Genomic DNA, 24,436 nt, shown 5'->3' on the forward strand with positions numbered 1-24,436 from the left:
GAGAACGATCGAACACCTCTATCGAAAATGTCTACCACAGACTATGAGTGGAATATGGAGAGAGAGGGATATCTTTTGAACCTGATGTGCTTTCATCGGCCTTTGGGTAAGAACGCCACGGAATGTTTATCCATAATCGAAAAGAAGCTGGCCGAAAAATATACGGAACCCAAATTGACTAGTGCAATAATCAATGCCAAAATTAACGAGTACTATGATATGGTGGGTTTGTCAAAGCTAGATTCTAGAGAAACTAACACTAGTGAGCCCTCCTCGCAACATGTTGTCGCTGGTGCTGCCAAAGTGGAAGATCAAGCGAACGATAACAAAGAAGATGGGGAAAAGCCCCTTGAGGATAAAGATGCAGAGGAGATACAAACTAGAAATCAGCGCCAGGCTGATAATAGCGTGAATTTCATCGACAAGGAGAAAGTGAAAGAAGAAGACGTCGAGGACGAGAATAAGTTAAAGGAGATTGAAAAGGCGAAAGGAAAAGAAGATGCTGACGACGCAGAAGAAGAAGCACATGCAGAGAAAAAACACATTAAACACGTTACAATTGATGAGGACAAGAACAAGGTCTTCGTTGAGACTGTTCCTTTCAAAGAAACTGAGAAGGATAATTTTGGGGTTACGAACAGCAACGATAGCGTGGAAAAAGCAGACCAAAAGAAAAAAGAGCCACGGAAAGAAGGAAGTATAAAAAATTTGGAGAAAGAAGAGCAATTAGAGGAACAAAGTAAGGTAAAGGAGGCAAGAGAGAGAAGTGAAGGAGAAAATGAAGTAGAACAAAAGGACGAAGAAGAGAAGACAGAAACAGTGATGGAGCAGGCAAACGAAGGGAAGAGGGACGCAAGCGAGAAGAAGGAGGACACAGATGAGGACAGGGAAGATAGTGAGGAGCCTGCACATTTGACTAGAGCACAAGCTAGGAAACTGCATATCAATGTGGAAAAAGAAACACAGCACAATGAAAAGAAAGCACACGATCTTGAGGAAGCAAGACGTACAAAGTATTCCGGCACGAGGGGAACGAGCGAGACTGGAGATGAAGAAGAGGATGCTCCCAAATCGGAAGACGCAGAGGAATCAGAGAACGATGCGAACAATCTCTCGGTAGCAGTTGAAAGTGAGCCAGAGGAGAAGGTAGAAGAGCCGACATCTACCACCCCTAGAAAAAGAGGAAGAAGAAGAAATACGGCAGAGGATGTCACTCCACGCCGGAGCACAAGGCTCAGAAGAAGATCAGACCAAGAGGATGACGAGAATACCGAGAACGACGTAGGTGAACCTGCGATTGGGAAGCGGACACGGAGCAGTTCAAGTGGGAGAACGCACCAGCCACCCACTCCTCTTTCGCCCGAGAGCACCGCTCCTAGAGGCGGTCGAAAGAGAAAGACGACTCCAGCTCCAGAGACAGAGGTGCCGACAAGAAGGACTCGTTCTAAGAGACGCGGTGAGAGTGACAATGAGGGTGGCAGTGACAAGGAGGTGGACGATGCCAAACAGTCCAAAGAAGGCGTCAGGGAGGCCGCAAACATTTCTATGGACAAGGTAAAGAGCGTGGCGACGGAAGATGGCCAAAGAGACGAAGCTGAAGAGAAAGAGAAGGAACACAACGAAGACAAGGAGGAGGTCGACGAAGCCGCTGAGGGAATGCGTCTTCGACGGTCTTCTCGGAAGAGACGGTTGGACACGCCGAACACAGAGCCAACCACCGTTTCGAAGAAGCAAAAGACCGCTGCCCCAGCGCCAGCCCCAGCTTCTGCTTCCACTGCTGCTGCTGCAGCGGTGACAGCGCCAGCGCCAGCTGCCTCAAACTCCACGACACCAGCCGTGTTAAAATCACCGCCTCCGGCTGCAACAGGTGCAGCTACTCCTACAACGACGACAGTAACAACGACACCCGGTGCATCTACACCGGCTTCCACAGCCGGTAGTGGCGGAGTATCAGCCACAACCGCAGCTACTAACGCTAGACGCCGGGGACGCCGTCCGAAGACGTCTCCGACGCCCGAGGCCAGCGGCTCCGAAGCAGCAGCAGGAGGAACAGCATCAGCTGCAGTGTCAACAACAACAACAGCTGCCAGCGCCAGCGCCAACACTGTCAGCCCTGCGCCCGCAGACACCGACGCTGAGCCGGGAGTCTCCACTCGACGGACCCGTCGCAGCAGATGACGTTGTTAAAGAAATGTGTATGTCCATATGTATGTTTACTGTCCGAAACGGGTTGCAAACGTGTAGCGTTCTATTTTAAGCCTCCAGCCGTTTCATGTTTTTTTTTTCACGCGTAGGGATGCCTCACAGGCCTCGTGTGCGTTGGTGTGCGGTGTTTCGCCTTTGAATATGTGCTCTGAGCCTCTTCAAGGAGGGCCGTGTGTTTGGATTAAGAGTAACGGATGGTTGGATATGCTTTTAAGTGCCTTTTCAGCGTCGAACCAGTCACACTTCCTGTTGCAGACAAAGAAGCCGCCGTGTAAGGGGGCAGCCAGCAACTATGGAGAGTAAGACACAGTTTTCGTCGACGTTGTTTGATGAGCCCGAAAGCATCACCTTCAACAACATCAGCGGGGAGCACAACTACCGGAAATGCAGCTTTCTCAATGTGATTAGCTACATAATGATGCTGCTTGGGATGATATTGCAGCTGCTCTTTCTTGCGTCAGATGTGTACACGTTGGTTCAGATCTACGCGTTGAAGAACTGGAGCGACTTCCACACAATCACTTACATCCCTGTGTTGGCGTACAAGATCATCTTCACGACGTGCATCGGGATCTCTTTCCTTTACGTGATTTTTTTTTGGGTGCTTGGGGTTTTCATCGAAAGAGAGAACAAAGTGGTCAAGTCGTACCTCCACACGGGCGCCCGCACTATCGACTCGTTGAAAAGTCACGAGCGGTTCTGCATCTTCGAAGAGATCCAGACAAAGAACTTCCACGACTGGATGTGCTTGACCATCTATAGTGAGTACCACTACGACATCATCAGCTGGATTTTTGCCGACTCCCCTAGACAGATCTTGAATGGCGCAACAATTGCTTACTCGGTTTCTAACAAGTTCACAAGCGGCGACATAGGCAGCGTGATCTCCTCCATCGCCACTAACCACAAGGAGGAGGCCGTGTTACTTTCGTTCATGATGTTCTCGTTCATTATCTGGCTATGTTTCACGGTGAAAAACGTCATCATGATAATCTCGTCCATCTGCGTCATCAGCATCACCAAAAAGAGGTCTCAGATGAAGTTCCGCAAGTACTGCGCAGATCTGGTGGCCAGGAGCGTGGCAGATTTGTACTCAGTGAAGTCGCAGATGTTGGAGGAAGACTTCTCAAAGAGAAGAAAGGTGCCTTCTTTCTTGAAGAATGAAAACATGGTCATCGACATCGAAGCGGAACGGAAAGTGGACCACTCTATCCTCAACTTCTCCAACGATTTCACTTCGGACTCCATCGACAAGTCGAACCCCTTCGACGTCGAGCTGCACGAGATTCCGGTCTCCCACTCCAGAACAAACTTGTTCAACAAGTCCTCTAGCAACCTACACAACGACGGGTTCCTCAACACAACGTTCACCGACGATTCGGATGAGGATCCTTTCAGTTCATCGTCCACGAACTTGGCAGCATATCCCGCCGTCCCTGCTCCGCACAGAAACGAACAGCACGTTCCGGTTACCGACAACTACGTTTACGTCCCATCCAGGGTATACGAAGAGGCCTACCACAATAGCAACAACTCACCCTTTACTACACAGCCAATAAAACACAACGGAACGACCCATTCTGATAGACAAACAAGCACAGAGCGCACGGTAGAACGAACACTTCCACACTCCCAAAGCTCGAAGCTCCTCTACGGCTCGAGGGGCCTCGTTCCAGAGCCCAGAAACCTTTTGTAACATAATTACTACTCAAGACGACAGACACATCCGCCTTTTCCTAAGCACTTTTTTTAACCGCTCTAAATAGAACTACATATTTATATCTTATCCTGCATCTTAACATCAAAGCCGTTCGCATTGCCTGTTCCTTCCGCCTAGACAACTGCTATATCTGCAAAGGATTGATCTTGAAGTGGAGTGATATCAGAGAGAACACAAACACCTTCAAGTCCTGAACAAGGTAGTAGAATACAGAAAGCCCCTGTGAATCTTTCTGCGACTTGATCGACACAAGCGAGGAAATGTTTTTGGTCTTGAACCTCTTGATGTTGCGACCGGACCTCACTTCCAGCTCTTGTTTCGACTCTTTGAGCGGGTCAGGCCAGTCCAGATCTGACTCCAACAATATCTGGCTCTCTCTCACAATCGTCTTGATTGTCTCCAGCACCAGCATTGAGACGCAAACCTGTTTGCGGATCAGCTCTTCATCCCTGTAGTGCGATTGATTGGCGTACCTCAGCGTGGCGTAGTTGTCTCCTGGATTGTGCCGGATGTCGAACTCTAGGAACTCATGTCCGTAGCCTGTATCTCGGTATCCTCCTGTGTAGAACCGCAAATAAAATTCCGTATCGAGCTGCAGCGGGTCTATATCAAAAGACTCTGGCATTCGAGTCTCCACCATTTTCGACCTGCAGTGACTGCTGTCTTTCCATCTGTGTCGTCTTCCTTCTTTCTGCCGTGAACCACACGATGTCCGAAACATGGACCCTCCCTTGCCTGAAACGAGTCTTCAAAGTCGATAGTCTCCTCTCGTCCTTTTCTTACCAAAAAAAAACGTGGAAATTTCTCGACTTTCCCTTGTTACAGGTGACTCTTTCAGATAGGAGAAAAATCCTCCGTGGAATAGTTGGAGAGAAGAAAGGATAAGACCGAAATCAACGGACTGAAAGATTGCTGAATATAGTTGTTAGTACAAAAATGTCTGAACTGACTCCTGAACAACAATATGAACTCATCACTAGGGGATTGCAAGAGGTGCTCAATCCTCAAATCATCAAAAACGTCTTGGAGGTTGAAAAGAGGCCTTTGAAGGTTTACTGGGGTACTGCTCCAACTGGTAAGCCACATTGCGGCTATTTTGTGCCTATGGTCAAGTTGGCCCACTTGTTGAAGGCCGGAGTGGAGGTCACTGTCCTTGTTGCCGACTTGCACGCATTTCTAGATAACATGAAAGCACCTTTGGAGGTGGTCCAACACAGAGCTAAATACTACGAGCTTGTGGTGAAGTCTATCCTCAGATCGATCAACGTTCCTGTGGACAGATTGAAGTTTGTGCTGGGCTCTTCTTACCAACTCACCCCTCAATACACTCTGGACTTGTTCAAGTTATCCAATATTGTCTCACAGAATGATGCCAAGAGAGCAGGTGCGGATGTGGTCAAGCAAGTTGCCAACCCGCTCCTTTCCGGGTTGATCTATCCTTTGATGCAGGTATTGGATGAAGAATACTTGGGTGTCGACGTCCAGCTAGGTGGTGTCGATCAGAGAAAGATTTTCGTTTTGGCCGAAGAAAACATACAAGGTCTCGGTTACAAGAAGAGAGCACATCTCATGAACCGTATGGTTCCAGGTTTGATGCAAGGTGGCAAGATGTCTGCATCGGATCCAAACTCCAAGATCGATCTTCTAGAAGAGCCAAAGGTGGTTAAGAAGAAGATCAACCAGGCTTTCTGTGCTCCAGGTAACATCGAAGAAAACGGTCTTTTGGCCTTCGTGAAAAACGTAATAGGCCCAATCCATGAACTCAAGTACGGTGAGGACACTTTTGAATTCTTTATTGACAGACCAGAAAAGTATGGTGGTCCGATTTCCTTCAAGTCCTACGAAGAACTCGAATCTACCTTTGCTAAGGAAGAGTTGTCTCCTGTTGACTTGAAGTCCGGTGTGGCCGACGCCATCAACGTCTTGTTGACTCCAATCATCGAAGAGTACAAGAACAATAAGGAGTTCCAGCTCGCTGAAGCAGAGGGTTATCCCGCTCCACAACCAGAGAAGAAGAAGACCAAGAAGGTCAAGAACAGAGGTTCCAAGTACCCTGGCGCTAAGGAGGAAGAGGGCTCTCCGGCTCCAACACCAGAATCCGTAACAGAAAAGCTTGAGGAAACCAAGCTTTGATGTACTTTATAAGCTCTTTTGTAATAGATGATCAAGCCATAGCACTTGTAATTGCGTTCACTTCTACATTTTCTTTATCGCTATCAGGCAAAGCATACATGAGCAGCGAATGAGCGACAAATTCTCGGCCGATTTGAAAAACAGAGAAGACGATAAAAATAATCATGATCTCCAACGGCTTTTGAGCTTCAACCGATCAGAACTGGGTCCTGACAGCTTAAAGCTGCTGATATCAGACATCAGGTTGCAGAACGCAATGCTGGAAAAGGACAAGATATTAGTTGCAACAGAAAGCGAAACTCCGATGGAGGAGTATATAGAGAAACCCACTGGTGGGTTTGATAAAGCGGCAACGGCATCCTCTTCCGATAAAAAGAGGAGAACCAATATGGCTTGTACAAATTGCAGACAGCGGCATATCAAATGTGATGGAATGGGGGAACCCTGTACCCGTTGCTTGAACTTGAAGCAAAATTGCATTTATCTTGAGGCTGAGCGGAAGGTAGTGATCAGCGTGAAATATTTGGACAAACTGCAAAACTTAATATCGAAGCTCAAGGTGGAGAATGCAAATTTGAGGACTTTAAAGAAGACAACAAAAAAGGAACCAATGCCAGAGAGCTCACAGAGCAAAACTGCATCTTCTTACTCAAGCGATGATGAGGGAGACGAGCCCTTGGAACTAGTCCTAGAGCACGATAGTGGGAATGCACCTGCTACCAATGCAGCAACGACGATCCATAAAAGGCAAGATACGGAACAACCCGTTGCAAACCTTAATCAGAAGGAGACAGCCGAGCCCCATTTTAACAAGGAGTTTACCAGTGAAAACCATATTTTGGATGACCATGGCTTAGCAACACATGAAAGTGCTGGACAGCACGATAATAAATCCTCGAGTTCTAAAGCTCATGACTCTTCTACTGGCAATGAGAAAAAGAACCAAGAAGTTATTCCACCATTCCTTGAGCAATATGGAAGACTTATTCACTCAAGAACAGGTGAAAGGTTATATATAGGCTCATCATCGATGACTCTTTTTGGTTTGGAGATCGGACGACTCGTTGCCCCAATGCTCTCTAACAAAGCCACTGAAGGTCCTGGTGCAGCTGATGCGTCGCCCGTTTCGGAGTCTCCTCAAAATAAAGCAGAAACAGAAACAATCCTTGAAAAAGAGGGTAACGCTTACAGGATAATGCTTGGGAAAACACATTCACGACCGGGTATAAACGTCAATTTTACTTTGCCAAGTTATAGCTACGCAATGTTATTAGTTGACTCATTCATTTCATACAACGATGGATGTTTTTATTTTTTCAATGAAGGCTTGGTGAAGGAAAACTTGAGAAGAATTTACAATGATGAGACAGATACAGGTTTCAAGTTAGATTATGGAATCGAGTCTTTGAACACTTCTCCCCAAAACGAGTCAACTCTTGAAACTATTTGGTTTTGTAAACTACTGTTAGTTTTTGCAACCGGTGAAATGTATTTGGGGACTGCAAATTACTTGAATGGATACAAATTGAGTGAAAAACCTAGAAGGAAGAAACAGAAACTCAATCGTCATCATACGCTGGCTTCTCAATCATTACCATCAGGCACAACTGCTGATGCACAAAATTCAAACACGGAAACAAATTATGGTAGTAATCCTCAGAATCCAAAGAAGAAAAACAAACCTAATTATACAGGTACGAAACTTCCCGGATCCGGATTTTTTAACCAAGCCAGTGAATTGTTTACCGGATTATTTGCAAGTGGTTCCATTGACAATTGTATAAGAGAAGGAGGAATCGAAGTTTTGCTCTTGTATGCATTTTACCTTCAAGTTGCTGACTGTACGGCTGCTTCGTACTTTTACTTTGGCATTGCTCTTAGAGCATCATTGCTAGTAGGCTTACACGTCGATATAGGTAAAGAGACGTTAAACCGATTCGAGCTTGAACATAGGCGAAGATTATGGTGGACAGTTTACATGTATGAGAGAATGCTTGCTTCTAAAGCAGGTTTGCCCTTGTCTCTTACAGATGAGGATATTTCTACAGAATTACCAAGCGACTTTGATATGTCACAGCCGGCTCCCGGATGTGAGAACTACATTTTCCCAGAAGCTGAATTCATCAGCAATTGTGTCAAGATAACGCAAATCAATGCCAATATACTAAGAAAATTGTACACTAGACATCCTTCATCTAACATTTTACCTGTTGTTCATGAAATGGTCGTAGCATTGCTCAAATGGAAAAAAGCTCTTCCTCATGATATCAATTGTGATTACTCCCAGCCTGAATTGACTATCTCCAGATTAGTAGTGAATATGATGACTGAGTATTTTCAGGGCATAAATCTAGCCGTGAGACCGCTTCTGTTCCATTTTGTGCTGCTAAACCTCAAGTCTACCAATCCAAAAGAAGGTAAGTACTTGGATCTTTCCAAATACTCATCCGTTGTTTTGGCTTTATTGAATGCCTCGTTTCAGGCATCTATAAATACGGTTCGCTCGTTGTGGGCTTTGGTTCCTGAAAACATGGTAGCGATGTTTGGATATATGGATCGTGAATACCTCTTCAACTCAACTGCAACTCTTGTGTTATTCAATGCAACCTTTGGCGTCTATGATGCTACGAATGAACACTTGGACCACGCTTTGACTCTTTTCACAAAAATGAGAAATCTAGGAAACCATCCGGCAACATTGAGAAGAGAACAAATCTTACGGTTGATATCGATACTTGATTTTAATGGCTCAATGTCTGGCCTTCTCAAAAAGCATAACGATAATTTAAACCCCCCATCATCGTCTGCCAATTTAGACAAGTCCTTTGGTCATAATGTTACAGTTGCAAAGGTTGGAGATACCGAGCAAACAAGCTTAAATATAAATCCAAATGCCAACACAAAGACAAATGCTTCTGAACACGTTAGTGGAGATTTGAAAAGTACCCCTATAAGTGAAAAAGAACAACAAGAATCACATTTTGCGCCTGCGCATACTGTCAAGCCTCCTTCATTATCACAACCAACCCTCGAAGAAGTACCAGCAATACATGAATCTCCATCTTTAGAACAGCCGTTCAAAAAGCCCCAAGAAATATCCAACCCAGCAAGTTCAAAACATGTTACACTATTTAATCCATTATATTCCCTCACATCAAAACCTTCTCAAGCGAGCCCATTGAATGAGCCATTAGATTCTGAAACAGCATTACTGACAAACAGCGGAGGTAGCCAACGCAAAAAAGAGCAGCAAGATCTGCACCGTGTTCAGAGCCGTACGCCCCATCATACACTACAACATACACAAGCACACCATCAGAATGATCATCAGTTTAATTTACAACAGAACCCAAATCAAGATGTGGTTCACCATCATCAAATTCTCTTTATGGACTCATTGGCATCAATTCTGGATCGTCCTAGACCGCAACATGAAATCAATACTGGCTTGTTTTCACCAAGCTTATCTTCTATCTTCAATCAAATTGACGATATACCAGAATTTGAGCAATTATCATCCACGTCAAATGACATGGAACTATGGAAGGACGTTACAAACCAGGCAGCATGGTTACAAAATGATATGGGAGACGAATTTGAATTTTTGTTAGATAAGAGTGATAAGCACTAGGTTGCGGATTCAAGCCGTAAGCTTTGTCCATTATGTATTATTTTGAAAATTTTCTATTTTTTTTTCATTATAAAAAAAAAGAAGTTAATTACACCAAACATGTATATATTGAAGCAATAAATATCAGAAGTAAAAGAGAGCTTAATGTAGATGAACGATGCATTTCTGAAAACTTCTGCTTCACCTCAAAACAAAAAAATGATAAGCATAGAAAACAAACACAAATAATTAATTAACTGAAAGAAAGTGAAAAATATAGGTAAAGACATAAATGCAAATACCACGGAAAAGCTTGGCTTAAAAAAGCAGAATAAGACATATTGAGCAATTAAAAAAGTGTCATAACCCCAACTATAACATTTTCAAAATTGGCACTGCTTTCCTATTTATGTTGAGAAGATATTTAGGATTTTGTCGTTGAAAATACAGTGGATCCAACTTAATTGGACTCAGCTGGTGCTTCGGAGGATTCAGCTGGAACAGAAGATTCTTCGTTTTTGTAAGATTGGTAAGCGTTGATAGCTTCATTCAATTGAGAGTTGAACAAATCATCATTCTCCAATGAGGCTAGAATTTGTGTGTTTTCCATGGATAAAAGCATACCAGTAATCTTACCGATTGCGTTTGGATCCTCGACCTTGTTAGTATCAACAATCTTTTGGTAAATTTCGTTACCTAGAACATTCTTTTGTTGGTCTGATGGCAATTGAGAAATGATTTGAGCTAAGTTATCGTCTTTGCCTTGCTTTCTTGGTTGTTGTTGTGGTAATTGGTTTGGTCTGTTTTGGTAGTATCTTTGTTGCTGTTGCATTCTACCTTGTGGGTAGTCGTTGAAAACAGGTTGGACGTAAACAGGAACTGGTTGACCGTTAGCGCCAACATTGAAGTTTGGCATACCTTGACCTGGTCTTGCACCACCTTGTTGCATCATCATTGGGTTTGGACCTCCTGGGAAAGCGCCACCTCTGATACCTGCTGGTACTTGAGGCATAAAGTTTTGGTTGTAGAAGACAGGAGCGACAAATTGACCCATACCACCTTGAACAGCGGCTTGTTGCATTCTCATTTGGTTTCTAGCTTGGATTTGTTGAGAAAGCTGGTTTCTTCTCACGTCTTTTCTTTGAGCTAAAGCAACATATAAAGGCTTGGATTCAACAAGTCTTTGATGCATTTCGTTGATTGCCTTGGTTGCTTCTTCTGGAGTGGAATAACAAACAAAACCAAAACCCTTAGATTTACCAGCATCGTCCTTCATGACAATGACAGAGGTGATGTTACCATATGGGGCAAATTCTTCTCTCAATTTTTCATCATCAATTGAGTCATCCAAGTTCTTGACAAATAGGTTAACACCTTGGTACTTGCTCATTTTTTCTTGCTTCACAGCTTCGTGCTGTTGCTTCAATTGTTCAACTCTCTCTCTCTTCTTTTGGGCTCTACCAACAAACAATAATTTACCGTCATAGTCAGTATTGTTCAAAGACTCAACAGCCTTGAAAGCATCTTGATGATTTTCGTAGTTGATGAAAGCAAAACCTCTAGAGTTTCCATTTTCGTCAGTGGCCAAATAGAGGGAAGTAATGGTACCAAATGGAGTGAAAAGCTTTTCCAAATCTTCCTTTGTCCATTCAGTGCTGAAATTCTTGACGTAGATGTTGGTGAAATTTTCAACCAATTCTTGCCATTTGGATTCTCTGTCCTTCTTTAAGATGTGAGGACCGACGTAAACTTCCAAGTCGTTTAATAGCATACCGTTGACACTCTCAATAGCTTCCCTGGCAGAATCAGCGTTATCGTAGTGAACAAAACCAAAACCCTTAGAGTTTCCGTTTTGGTCCACTGCAATCTTACAGGAAAGAATGTTACCGAAAGAGGAGAAGGTATCATGTAAAGTTTTGTTGTCAATATCTGGGTGTAAGTTCTTGATGAAAATGTTACCTGCACCGTTCTTTCTTGCTGCTGGGTCTCTTTGGGACCACATAATTCTACATGGTCTACCCTTGATTTCAGCGTAGTTCAATTCTTCCATTGCCTTTTCACCGTCGCCACGGTTTTGGTAGTTCACATAAGCATAACCCAAGGATTGCTTAGAAACAGCATCTCTACAGACTCTGATAGAAGAGACAGGGCCAATTGCGGAGAATAATTCGTACAACTCTGATTCACTGACACTTGGGTCTAGTTCACCTACGTACAAAGAAGAAAGAACCTCATTTTGTTGAGATTCTGGGGCTGGGGATTCTTCAGTAGTGGTAACTGGGGTAGATTCAGTGTTTTCGGTGACAGAGAGCTTTTCAACGCTGTCAGCGAGTTGGTTAACATCAGGAGAAGACATGGTATATGTATATCTTTTTATATTTTTTCTTAGTTAATTGTTTGTTTGTTGTTTGTTGATTGTTTGTTTGTTTCAAAAAGCAGGTTCAGAAAAAAGGTGTAATTAAAATCTAGTCAAATGGTAATTGATCTGATCTTTTTTTTTATAATTTTTTTCAAGAGTTTTTTGAATTTTTTTTTAGTTTTTTTAGTTATGGATATAGATTCTTTTTCGAATATGTAGGAAGATCCAACTATACAGAAAAATGAAACCTGACGATAAAACGACGATGAAAACCAAAAATATGTTCTGGGGAAAGAAGCAGGGAAAAGGGATCGAAACCTAAAAAGAGTAAGCAGACAGAAACAGTCAAAATGGAAAGAAAACCGAATTGGAAATGGGCAACTGACAAAAATGTCCTTTTTTTCCAGCTCTCCAACTCCTGCCACGAAAAGAGAGTGAAAATTTTTCCGCTGAAAATAATTGTTTGGGGAAGAAAAGATTCCCAGGTTTTCATTTTCCACTTTGTATTAATTCTTGGCGACGCGTCGATTTAAGTAAAAGTATTCCAAATAGGGCGATTTTCGGTAGATAAAACATTTTACTCAAAATTCGTTTTATTATTTCTATCAATCGGATCACTATACATCAATATATGTAGTTACAGCTTGCATCGATCATTTCACGTGTTTCACCTTCTTGAAATACACACGCTTAATATCTTCAGCCTTCACACCTTTCTTTGGCCAAGACTTGCATGCCTCCATCCATAGTTCCTGGTTCAGTCCTTGCTTATTTTGAGAAACATCCTCAATGCAACGACCAATGTTGAGCAATGAAGCTTTCAATTTGTTGGCCCATTCACTCTTGTCCATCCCTTTACCCTTGGACATCCATATTTTTAGATCACTTGCAACAGGGGTTAGCAATGGGTGTGTATTGCCAGTGTTACCACGTTTTCCCCCAGCAGCATAAGCAACCCTATTCAATGGAGAAGAGGCAGATGTATTGGAAATATTCAGCAACTCGGTACTATCTTTCTTCTTCAGACCGTTACCGTTTTCTTTGTTGCTGCCAGGCCCGTTGCCATTTTGCTTACTATCGCCATTGTCAGGTGTCATAGATTTCTTGGGCCCACGCTTTCTGCCGACCTTCTTACCAGCAGGTGGTGTAGAGGCAGCCGATACAGAATCCTTCTTCTCATGCTTGGCTGGTAAATTAATTGTGTCGTTCAAGAAGTTGAGCAAATAATCAGCTCTTCGAACCAAGTGCACAGCACCAGGGATTCGTTTGTTGATTCTGTCTTTTTCTTCTTTGCTTGCAGTTGAAGGTGCACTTTCCAAAAATAGTTTGTTTTGTAAATTCAAAATCGGATCGTCTCTGATCTGTATCCAGGACCCATATCCAAATTTGTAGATTCCGATCAACAAATGTCTATCATCTTCAGCGCTCCAATCACATGACCATCCATGCACAACTTTCGGGTCGACCCTAAATTTGAATTTCATGATATCCTCACTGGGTATATACTTCCGTAGCACTTCCAATTCAACAGGTCTAGCAAGAACGGTTTCGGCGTTCAAATTACGACATCCACCGTAATCAAACAACACGGCTCTCTTCTCCTTTTTCTTAGCATTCAAAGCTTGCATATTTGGAGTTGGATAAGGAGCCCCATCGGCATTGGGCGGCAGTTGTGAAATCTTCTGTCTCTCTTCAGCTGCACTTTCTTCCAAAACTTTGAGCTCAGCAGAACGTTTGCTCTCAACGCCTTCAACCAATTCCTTAGATTTCTTAAACATTTCATCATAGCATTTTTTCACAACTTCTGGATTTTTATTAGGTAATGTACCGTCCGCAATCAATTCTTCAACTCTTACACCAACATCACCGAATCTCAAAATCGCTCTATAGACACTCCTGACTTGTGCCTCAGTTAATTTGTTCATATCTAATTTCCGCCCACGTTTTCTGTCAGGAGCATCATTAGTGTTGTCGTCATCGTCTTGTTCATCTTGATATTCAGTCTTTATTGCAGCCTTCCGCTTTCTACTTGACATTTCTATTTGCTCTTTGAGGAAAGCTTCTTCCTTTCTCTTTTGTTCCTCTTCTTTGATTTTCTTCAATTCATCTTCAGGAATAATGTCATCCCAATCAATATCTGCCTTATAATCCGTAACCTCAAACTGTTTCAAGAACTCCTCACTTCCCAAATTAGATTCTCCTAAATCGGGAGTAGTTACGTGATCTTCAGCATGGTTAAGAACTGCTTCCAAATCAAAATTTTCCAACTTCTTTTGATTATCTTTCTTCTGAAACATCGCACTAGCACCGAACTTTAAGATCTCGCTCAATTCTCCAGTGGATGGGTCAGCCTTGGCACTTGAAACTTTTTTATCAGTAATTCCCAACGATATGATAGCATATTCTAAGATCATCTTTCTTCTTGCTCTTTCTAACACTTGCTCTTCAATCGTGTCCTTGGAAACAAACCGATATATCATAACATGGTTTTTCTGTCCAATTCTATGGGCTCTAGCCATTGCTTGCAAATCTGCCTGTGGATTCCAATCCGAGTCAAAGATAATCACGGTATCCGCAGTCATCAAATTGATACCCAAACCACCAGCTCTAGTTGATAATAAAAACACAAAGTCCCTGGAGTCTTTAGCATTAAAATGGTCAATGGAAATTCGTCTTTTGTGAGAATTAATTGTACCATCCAACCTTTGGAAACTCAAACCTTTGAGTTGTAGATAATCACCGATTATGTCAAGCATTCGAACCATCTGCGAAAAGATCAAAACCCGATGGCCATCTCTACGTAGCTTGTTTAGTAACTGATCCAATAAAACCATTTTACCAGAAGACATGATTAGACCCCTCAAGATATTCTCTCTAGTGGATCCAAAATTTGATAACACTTTATCTTCAACCCCGTCAAAAAGATATGGATGGTTTGAAGCTTTTTTCAACTCAGCAACAATATTCAAGAGTGAAAACTGGGAACCCTTAATGCCTTGATTCAATGCACCATAGTTCCTCGTCAAAATATTTTTGTAATAATCAGTTTGCGTATCAGATAATTCAACCCTCAAAATTCTTTCGGTCTTACCGGGCAAAGAAGTTTCAACATCCTTTTTCAATCTTCTCAAAATATATGGTTTGATCTTGTTTTGCAAATCCTTTATGTAACTTTCTGCTTCATCATTGGGTGTATCAAAGTCAATTTCTTGATCCATGTCAAACCTTCCAGGCATCAAGAAGTTGCATAGTGCAGCCAACTCTTTTAGATTATTTTGCAATGGAGTACCAGTAATTAGCAGCCTGTTGGCAATTTTGAATTCAAACAATGATTCGTATAATGAACTTTCTGCATTTTTCAATCTATGTGCTTCATCAACAGCTAAATATTGCCACTTAAAACTTCCGAGCTCAGATCTATCCTTCAAAATATATTCATAAGTGGTGAGTAAAACATTGAATTTTGGCTTTTTCTTGTTGTTGTCGATAAAAAATTCATAGTCTCTTATCGTTTTTCTAGCTTTTGTATTGCCCATGTAATAAATAACATTGACATCAGGAGCCCATTTCTCAAAAGTTTCTTGCCATGCAGGAACAGTAGATAATGGAACAACAACTAAATGCGGACCATTTTGCCTTCTGGCGTATATCAACCAAGACAAAAACGAAACGGTCTGAACAGTTTTCCCCAAACCCATCTCGTCGGCAAGGATACCATTTTCATCTCTGGACCATAAAAACGCCATCCAGTTCAAACCAGTCAGTTGGAAATCTCTTAATTCACCATTTTTGATGAATGCGGGTTGAGCTGTTAATTTCTCAAACTTGGGTCTATTTGTACCATAGGATGCTGAATTTGCTGGTAGAATCTTCGAACTTTGCCGATGTTGGAAATTTTTGACCTGCGTAGGAGCGATAGGCGCAATTTCTGATGCCAACTCCCAGGTACACTCATCATAATTTAATCGTTTCCATTTGACAAAATACTTCAAAGCAGACTCTCCACTATCAGTTGTGACTCTCTCACTGTCAATGATTCGATCAACCTTTTTGTACTCTTCAAAATTCTCATGTCTTGTCTCTTCTTCGATGTCTAACTGCTCAATATCTTCTCTAGTAACGAAAGGATCATTTCTATATTCACGATCTTGGATAATATATTGATTGATGTAATTGTCCAATTTTTTGAAGCCTTTCAATCCTTTTTCTTTCAACGATTCATACGTTTCCCATGTATTATGTATGTGCGCAACATCTAACCACTTTATTAAATATTCAAAGTCTTTCTTCGGGTCACCATGCTCGTAAACTTCTTTTAATTGGATCCTTCTTTCCGACTTTTCTTTTTTAATAAGCTCTTTAATGCCCTGATCATTATTACTGGTTTTATCAGCACCTGTAGGTTCCTCTTCTTCTTTGATAAGTTCAGATTCGTCCTCATCCTCCGCCTCCGAGCTTAGATCGTCACCAATCACCCTATGGCCAACAACCAAATCAATGGTGACGGCTTGATCACTTGCTGAACTATCATCATCATCTTCGTAATCGTAGGGACGGCCTTCATCATCATCATCATCATCATAATCATACGCGTTATCTGAACCACTTTCCAGAAGATCATCATCATTTCCATCGTCCACGTTGTAATTTATACTTTTATTATTGTTACGACTTGAAAATCTAATTGCTTGTGCCGCCAGTCTGGCACTTTCAGACTCTTTTGACGAAATTTTCAACTTCTTTTTCAACTTTGTCTTCCGGATTTTCAGTGACTTTTTGGATTTTTTAGTTGCGTAGAAGTCATCATCGTCGTCATCATCATCACCGTCAACGTCAAATCTGCTGCTTTTGGAAGAATATTCATCATTTTCTTCATCGGATCCTATGACTTGTTTCTGTTTACGCTTTCTTGGCTTTATTTCATCCTCGTCTTCATCTGAAAAATTGTAGGTCTCAGTCTTCGTTCTTACACGTCCAGAACGACGTAACCCATATAGCTCGGGGTTACTTTCAATGTCGTCAGTTATAGGCATGGTGGTCAACAGCCTATGATCTGATAAATAAGCAATGCAAGTATTTGAATCCACTGATTTGGAGAAGAAAGCTATTTTTGCAATTTAAGTAAACAAGTAGTACAGGTCTTGTAGGAAAAAAAACGAAATTCGACAACTCAATATTGCAGCGAGATTCAAATTATTCTCCAAACCGTACTCGATAGTTATTAATTATTCGAGGTTAAGAGTATAACAAGTAGATAGTTGATGCTTCCCTCAGACTTGAAACTATCCGACAATGTTAAACTTTTGAGTCTTTTGTGACTTTGCCGTTGGTCAAAAGGAACAGCTACTAGGGTGATCAAACGGTAAAATATCGAAACACCAAGGAAAACGAGCAGAGTAGAAAACCGGGAAATTGGCACACCTGGTTCTAGTTATTGGAGAAAAGTTTGATGTATAAGTACTGATCAGCCCAATAACCACGAATATCGTACTGTAGTTGCTACCTTACTATTAGAAAGGCTAAACCATGGAAAGCCCGATATGGGCAAGCAGCCGCTAGTCTCCACGCAAGAAGAAAGAGGAGAGCATGATCCCAACGAGGGCGCTCTCCGCTTTCCAACTCTCGTGGCACTGCTACATTTTACAGGGCAGACGGCGACTCGTCTAATACAGCGATACGAACAAATAGTCTTAGCACCACTATCCGTTCTGATCATGACTGCACTATATTGCAATGGTATGAATTGTGATCGGTCTAGAAGAGCTAGCTGGCTCCGCCTGAAGCAATGTCCCACTCTCAGACTCGATACCAATTTGGTAGAATGTTTGATGGATTAAAGAAAAGGAAGACATGATACAATAAAAAAATAGTAAAACAGCCTTGTAAGTCTAATTTCATTTTTGTTTCACTTCTTTATCTTTTCTGACAATTGAGTATTCAGATAAGCGGAACTGAAGTACGTGAAGCTTTATTTTCTCAGAACACCTCTCTATTGTTAAGGTTGACACCACGTATATTGACTGACTCTACGATACCAAATGACTCCAATGAAAATGAAGCAGTACAGGAAAAACAACTGAGTCATAAACATGTATGTACTCGAAGGGAGAGAGGGCCAATCGGTGCATCTTCATTAGACCAGCACAATCCTGTAAATTTTTCTGGGTGGATCATAGAGTGGACAGTAAATTTTATGAACCCCTGGCATGTGAGGAGCCGAATCCAATGTTCCTAGAAAAGAACAGAAAAGTTCTGCTTTCCAAACCAGAGAGGAAAGTATGCCTATGCCACAATTTTGTAAAACATAGTAAAATCACTCATTAACCACGGTGGACAATCAAAGACACAAAGACCAGAGGAGGTCAAAAAATCAGCATCGTCATTTTGATCAACTTTACCACTAGCAGCAGTATTCTGGTATGCAACGACAGATGAAGAGCATGGAAGAGACAACCGTATATATTCATGCATGATGATAAAATATATTACCAAAATAGGCAGGCAGCATCAATAATCATGTCACAGCAAAGCCTAGAATTGGGTATGGAATACATGCATGTATAACATATGGCCCTCAAAACTGAAGGAGGAATTAAAAGCATACATCATAACCAGCAAGCAAAACGGTAGGTGCAACTTTTCTGGAAACCAGTTGTATCACTAAATAAAGATCACATACGAAGTCAGTTTATTGAATACATGTATGGAATTTCACTATGGTCTAAAGTTGTTTGATACTCCAGTTACCTTTCTGGGCATCCAGTGAGGATAAGGGATTGCGCCGCCGGGCTTCAGAAGGCAACCCCAGCTGGTGGCGGATGGCCTCTTTTTATATGCTCCAGGAAAGAGGGCATTATCGGGTTTTCTTCTTTCCGCGCTGGTGCAAAGGTGTGTCCGATAAGCGGAAGCTAGTTAATTAGTAGGCACGGAGGCTAGAAACAGACATGTAATTGTAGATGTTTATATCTAAAAAGGATCAACCCTCTTGGTGAAGGATCATCAAAACGTTTTGGAGAACCAGGTAGCATTTTCAGAGTATCTAGAGGCAATGAGTCGACTAGCACATTCTGAGTTGCATCTCACTTTCAGAGACTGGTCTTCTTCGGAGAGCGAAGAAGAAAGCTATATGCCGGATAGCACATCGCACGGTAATCCTGACCAAGTTGATGATAGGTCGGGAGACGATGGCGATCAATTTGGGACCGGCACAAGCGGGATTCGTGAGGTTTCCAGAGGAAGACACAGAAACAACTTATCTGATAGGGAGTTAGACAATGAAGAAAGGAACCACGATGGTAACAACGCTGAAATCGACGATGACGGTAATAGCGACCATGACAGTATATATCAATACAATGAAGGCAATGGTCACAATAGGTCACAGATAAACCAGACATCTCCGCTGGTAAGTTTGCCTCTTCCTCTGGTTTACAATAGCACTGGAATGGTAGACAATACCTCTTTTACTGAGACTTTTAGTCCCGCTATGCAAGAGGATGAAAATTCAAACTCTTCAACTCCACCTCATCTACTAAACGGCACGATAAATATTGAAGACATTCATAGCACGGATTGGATTCCTCGAATTTTGCATAAGGACTACAATATAAGACAAAGTGCATTTGCAGGGTCGTCGTTCTTCAAATATCATCCGGAGCATGAGTTTTGTTATGGAATCCCCTTATCGATGCAAAAATATGGATTGATTAACATGATGAACGATCTTTTACTGACTAGAAGCGAATGTGTTTTATCCGAAGCTTGTAAAACTGAATCACAAGCAGATGATAAAACCAAGAAAAGGACATTTAACCAACTTTGTCTTGAAGATATGAATTTAGCATTTTTAATGGATCAATCGTATTCATCGAAGATCCAACAGCTTGCTCCCACTTCTTTCCTCAAATCAGGCTCTTGTTTTTCTCTTCCAGTTTCATTGAGCGGGTCATTCTTATCTGTGCGATTCACAGATGTTGACTACAAGGCTTTAAACACAACGGGGTATCTCCAGTTGGGAGACGTTAGGCTTGGATTCACAGGAGAATTGGTAGATATTTTGAAGTCGGACTTAAGATACACCAAAAATAGAAAGTTTTTGATTGAAGGCAATGTGTTCAGTAATTTATTGAGAAACAAGCTAGTATTGAGCAAAAAATTCAATAAATGTTTTGATCGAAAAAGAAAAAAGTGCTACACCAAAGAAAATTGGAAGCCTTTTAGCATGAATAGGATGGGCTATATTGTGAGTAATAAACCTAGCAGTCAAAGCCTCAGCAACGAACGAACAATAATCAACCCTGTTAAGCCCTCAAAGTTTCCTAATGGCTCATTATTTCACAAATTGCAGGTTACGAGTGAGTCTAAATTTGACAACTTCAAGTTATTATCAAAGTGGTTTGAAATGCCTCCTTTAAATCAATTTATTAATACCCCATCTCCCCCAACCCCTCCAAACAGACAGAAGAAATGCACAAACAACCCAGAGAATCTTCTTGTTTGTAAAGATTGCGTGAACTTGATGATGTCAAAATTCTTGTTCATAAAAATGGAAGTCGATATTCATGAACTTTTTGAAAACTCTTTTGACTCCTCAACCAATGGTTTAATATATCCTGATTTGATCTATAAACATCGCCGAAGATTTCACGATTATGCAAATAGGCTGATGTCAAAATCTAATAGTAATTTCAGAAGGCATCTTGAACGCCAAATGCGGGGAATGACACATACCTCCAATTCACTTTTCAATGACACTAGAGTTAGACCTAGACTTAGTTCATTCCAGAGTAGCGGAGATGATGATAGTGATGACGAAGGTAATCGTGGTGTCCGGCTCACTACTCAAGGGAGCTTTGGGAATAGATCTAACCTAGGATCAGAAGAGTCGCAAAATGACACGGGATTTGAGCTGAATCCTGTAGCATATGAAGAATATGATGACGATCAGATTGATTTAGATTTTAATTGGGAAGATAGCATTGACTTTCCAGAGGTTAACAATAATGAAGCCATGGTCAGTGATAGTGAAGAAAATGATGTTGGAGCTAATGACGGTAACGATGATGGTGTCAATACTAGCGGTGGGGAGAATGACAATGTAAGTGATGACGAAAGAACCACTTCACAATATAATGGTCCAGAAAATTCTGGAATGCTGGCTGTATGGCCATTGTCCGCTGAGCGGTTTAGTGAATCACATCCTATATTAGATCCGGATGTCAGTAGTAACGAAGGTGAGGTAACTGATGAAGAAATTGATCATCCTTATAATATCATATTCACCAACGATAGATCAAGAAGGGTTTCACGGCTATTATTCAACATCAACATGGCCAGCGAACAGCATAGACATAGACGTGAACCGGTTTCGAGTTTGAGCTTGTACAAGAACGGAAATACCAGAATGAAAACTATTTTTTTGGCATGTATTAACAGAAACACAGGTGAACTGCATATTCTTCCAGGGAATCTAGATATGAATATGTGGAGTAACGAACAAAATGATGGAGAACTATTTGAGGATGTTGAAACATTCAATAAGGTTTACAAGCTGTTCATGGTGAATAATAATTTAGAAACTGAAAAAGATTCCAAGTACTCAAGACGGTTGAAAAATTGGATAAGAACGCATCGCAAAACTGAATCAGAAGAAATAAAGAAGTTACTGATGCTACAAATGTTGGCTAATCCTTCCATAATTAACGGTTACGAAAAGAGGAAAACAGCGCAAAGGCAAAAGGTTGATGAAAAAAGGAGAAGGAGACAATTAAATCGGGAAAAATTGAATGAACTGGAGAAGAAATCAAAACAGCATGGAGTGAAAAAGAAAAAAGGTAAAGGTAATGAAAAGGTAGCCAGGGTGGCAAAGGAACAGCAGAATGGTATTTTAGCTGACTGTGGTACAGCTGTCGATCAATTCAATGACGATGTCAAGGAGCAGCTATATAGTTTCGTGGGTGAAACTAGCTCTTTTAGCATTGATAATGACAAGGTACTAACATTTCAGTCCGGCCTTGAAAATGGAAAAGATAAACAAAGGCATGGATCACTATTCTCTTTTGAGTATGCATAAACAAAATTGTGTTTTTATAGATTCATTATTTTGACGTAATTGGTTAAGAAAGTTATAAACAGGCTATATATAAATATTTGTGGCGAATGAATGAAGTGCACGCATTTTTTACAACCAACATAGGAGAGTCACAAAACTTCACCATATACCCCCATTTCTGTTGTCTCTTTTCCTCTGTTCCATCCATTCCTTTTTGCATTCACGGTAAGCACGGAAATATTCGGCACAGACCTCCTTGTAGTCCTCGTCGTGATTCTCCATGCACCTAACAGCCATCTTTGAAGATTCAGCACATGGGTCGTAATATCTTGATGGCTCTTTGATTATAAATCTGTCTTTATGGAGGCGCTGTGTTGGTCTATCCGGATAAAACCTCACTTCTGATACTGCTCCTTCTTTCTTTTTAATAAACTCTTTAGTTTCTTCCGGTGTTTTCGATTCCAGGCTCCTTAATGTTTTGTTATTTAAGTACTCCATATCTTCCTTGGATATTGATGGGGCCACTCCAGCGGCAGGGTCTGCAGTGGCCGATGTGCTTTGCCTTTCAGAAGTCATATTCAGTCTTTCCTTTACACAATCAGAGAAATGACGGACTTGCAGGTGTTTAAATCACCTCACTGTTTCTCACTTCTTCCGGTTTACAAGAACTTCTCATCTGCATGTGGGTCCGTGACTCCATTGAGTAAATTGAGGTCCCAAAAACTTCATGAAGTCCAAGAAACCGGGCTGTGCGATTGATTTTGACTCTCATTTTATTTCAACTTTTTGTCACTTTTTTTCTTACATCTTTCGGTACTTTGATTTGCTCACGAGAGGTAGCAGAATGAAGCATTTGGTGAATCAAACTAGAGAAATGGCTGTTATTGGAGATACTTGTAAGCGATGCAAAAGAGAGCCTACTACTCTGGCTTCGAGGAATGATACATTTTGTGAAAATTGTTTTATCCGGTTTATCAGAGGAAAGCAGAGGAAGCAGATGCAACATGAAAAATTCAAAGTCAAATTCAGTGACAAGGAAGAAAGAGTCCGTGTATTGTTTGCTATGAATAATGATCATCAATCATATGTTTTGTTTGATATCCTCGTTTCTATGCTGGCAGAACAGCTTACTCAGGGGCCTAAAGCAATGAGGGGATTTGATTTGGTTGTCTGTGTGATCAACGATGGCATGCCAATAGACATTTCCAAAATCATCGAGCATTACACTACAGTAGAGATAAATAGGTTGGGAGTAGAGTTCGTTAATGTTAATTGCGATTCTTATGTGCAGAAAGGAAACATTGAGCGCCTCAAACTGAATCAACAGACAATGCAAACATACGTTGTACCAGACACTCGAGATAAGCAACTCACTTGCGAACAACTATTGGAGCAAATCGTAGACAAATCTACAAGGGAAGACCTAATCCATATTATTTATGAGGACATCTGGTTACAGGCAGCCCAAGAAAAGAAATGCACTGTATTGATCAAGTCTGATTCAATGACACAGATGGCGGTGGATATCTTATCGGACACCATAAGGGGACGAGGCTCGGAGATTCCGTTGAAAACACAAGATATGCTTATTGGAGACGTAGAAGTGATCCATCCCCTACGAGATATTCTGAACTCTGAAGTGAAAATGTACTCAAAAGCTCTGTCACTTAATAATCTATCTTCTGTTCTACAACAAAACAAATCAATATCTGACGTTTCCACCAAAAATAAAACAGTTGGAGAATTGGTGAATGAGTATTTTGCATCCCTAGAGGTTGAGTACCCGGAAACCGTCTCAACTGTAGTAAAAATCGGAGCAAAACTGGGAAATTCTTCTGACTCCCTACAAGTTCAGCTTTGCAAAATTTGTAAAGTGCCAATATACCACAATCCGAAGCAATGGATTGAGCAGATAACTGTACCTGGAAGTGTTCCACCTCAGACAGAAGAGGAGTTTGCCAATTTCCAAAGATATCTAGATTCCATCAATAGTATTGAAAACCAGGTGGATACCGATAATGACTCCAATAAACCAGAAGAGATTAATATGTGCTACGGATGCATGGTTACCCTTAGAGTATCGAATGTTTCTGAACTGCAATGGCCTTGCAGGCCAACAGATAAACAAATTCTTTCAGAGTATGTTCTTGATGACGATAATTAGGAATGCAATATGTATAATATAGGTAAAAAAACATGATGGAGAAAATACGATAAGCATTCTCACCCTGCCAACTAATTTTTCAGCGTGAGGAGAATGCCTACACGGCACTTAACATTTTCTCCAATGTGACTATTTGCATTGTGGATGTATCTAAAATTGTGTAAACGATAATATTTTCAATTGGTAGAATTTTC

At 41.4% G+C, this 24,436-nt stretch overlaps 9 protein-coding genes across 9 annotated transcripts; 5 read left to right on the top strand and 4 right to left on the bottom strand.

The window, feature by feature from the left end:
- Positions 1-27: 27 nt before the first annotated feature.
- On the top strand, positions 28-3,901 carry PICMEDRAFT_72591 (hypothetical protein; the record flags this gene model as incomplete). The annotated part of the gene is made up of 3 exons (XM_019164243.1): positions 28-1,670; positions 1,835-1,936; positions 2,506-3,901. 3 exons carry the CDS (start codon positions 28-30, stop codon positions 3,899-3,901), a joined length of 3,141 nt encoding a protein of 1,046 aa, XP_019017644.1.
- Positions 3,902-4,049: 148 nt separating this feature from the next.
- PICMEDRAFT_33622 (hypothetical protein) lies at positions 4,050-4,550 on the bottom strand (the record flags this gene model as incomplete). Its single annotated transcript, XM_019162830.1, has 1 exon — positions 4,050-4,550. One exon carries the CDS (start codon positions 4,548-4,550, stop codon positions 4,050-4,052), a length of 501 nt encoding a protein of 166 aa, XP_019017645.1.
- Positions 4,551-4,799: 249 nt separating this feature from the next.
- On the top strand, positions 4,800-6,117 carry PICMEDRAFT_16401 (hypothetical protein). Its single transcript, XM_019161190.1, has one exon. It carries the CDS (start codon positions 4,862-4,864, stop codon positions 6,056-6,058), a length of 1,197 nt encoding a protein of 398 aa, XP_019017646.1. The 5' UTR covers positions 4,800-4,861; the 3' UTR covers positions 6,059-6,117.
- Positions 6,118-6,446: 329 nt separating this feature from the next.
- PICMEDRAFT_58821 (hypothetical protein) lies at positions 6,447-9,689 on the top strand (the record flags this gene model as incomplete). Its single annotated transcript, XM_019163322.1, has 3 exons — positions 6,447-7,546; positions 7,709-8,860; positions 9,332-9,689. The coding sequence occupies 3 exons, from the start codon at positions 6,447-6,449 to the stop codon at positions 9,687-9,689; spliced, it is 2,610 nt and encodes an 869-aa protein (XP_019017647.1).
- Positions 9,690-9,694: 5 nt separating this feature from the next.
- Positions 9,695-12,344, bottom strand: PICMEDRAFT_16402 (hypothetical protein). The gene has a single exon (XM_019161191.1). It carries the CDS (start codon positions 12,022-12,024, stop codon positions 10,129-10,131), a length of 1,896 nt encoding a protein of 631 aa, XP_019017648.1. The 5' UTR covers positions 12,025-12,344; the 3' UTR covers positions 9,695-10,128.
- Positions 12,345-12,550: 206 nt separating this feature from the next.
- Positions 12,551-17,060, bottom strand: PICMEDRAFT_52225 (hypothetical protein; the record flags this gene model as incomplete). The annotated part of the gene is made up of 2 exons (XM_019163161.1): positions 12,551-16,364; positions 16,515-17,060. 2 exons carry the CDS (start codon positions 17,058-17,060, stop codon positions 12,681-12,683), a joined length of 4,230 nt encoding a protein of 1,409 aa, XP_019017649.1. The 3' UTR covers positions 12,551-12,680.
- A 2,015-nt stretch (positions 17,061-19,075) lies between these two features.
- On the top strand, positions 19,076-22,099 carry PICMEDRAFT_72597 (hypothetical protein; the record flags this gene model as incomplete). The annotated part of the gene is made up of 1 exon (XM_019164244.1): positions 19,076-22,099. One exon carries the CDS (start codon positions 19,076-19,078, stop codon positions 22,097-22,099), a length of 3,024 nt encoding a protein of 1,007 aa, XP_019017650.1.
- Positions 22,076-22,748, bottom strand: PICMEDRAFT_16404 (hypothetical protein). Its single transcript, XM_019161192.1, has one exon. It carries the CDS (start codon positions 22,652-22,654, stop codon positions 22,238-22,240), a length of 417 nt encoding a protein of 138 aa, XP_019017651.1. The 5' UTR covers positions 22,655-22,748; the 3' UTR covers positions 22,076-22,237.
- Positions 22,749-22,924: 176 nt separating this feature from the next.
- Positions 22,925-24,429, top strand: PICMEDRAFT_16405 (hypothetical protein). Its single transcript, XM_019161193.1, has one exon. The coding sequence runs from the start codon at positions 22,953-22,955 to the stop codon at positions 24,240-24,242; it is 1,290 nt and encodes a 429-aa protein (XP_019017652.1). The 5' UTR covers positions 22,925-22,952; the 3' UTR covers positions 24,243-24,429.
- Positions 24,430-24,436: the final 7 nt, after the last annotated feature.

This window comes from Pichia membranifaciens (assembly GCF_001661235.1).
Source record: "Pichia membranifaciens NRRL Y-2026 unplaced genomic scaffold PICMEscaffold_3, whole genome shotgun sequence".
NCBI classification, from domain to species: Eukaryota; Fungi; Ascomycota; class Pichiomycetes; order Pichiales; family Pichiaceae; genus Pichia; species Pichia membranifaciens.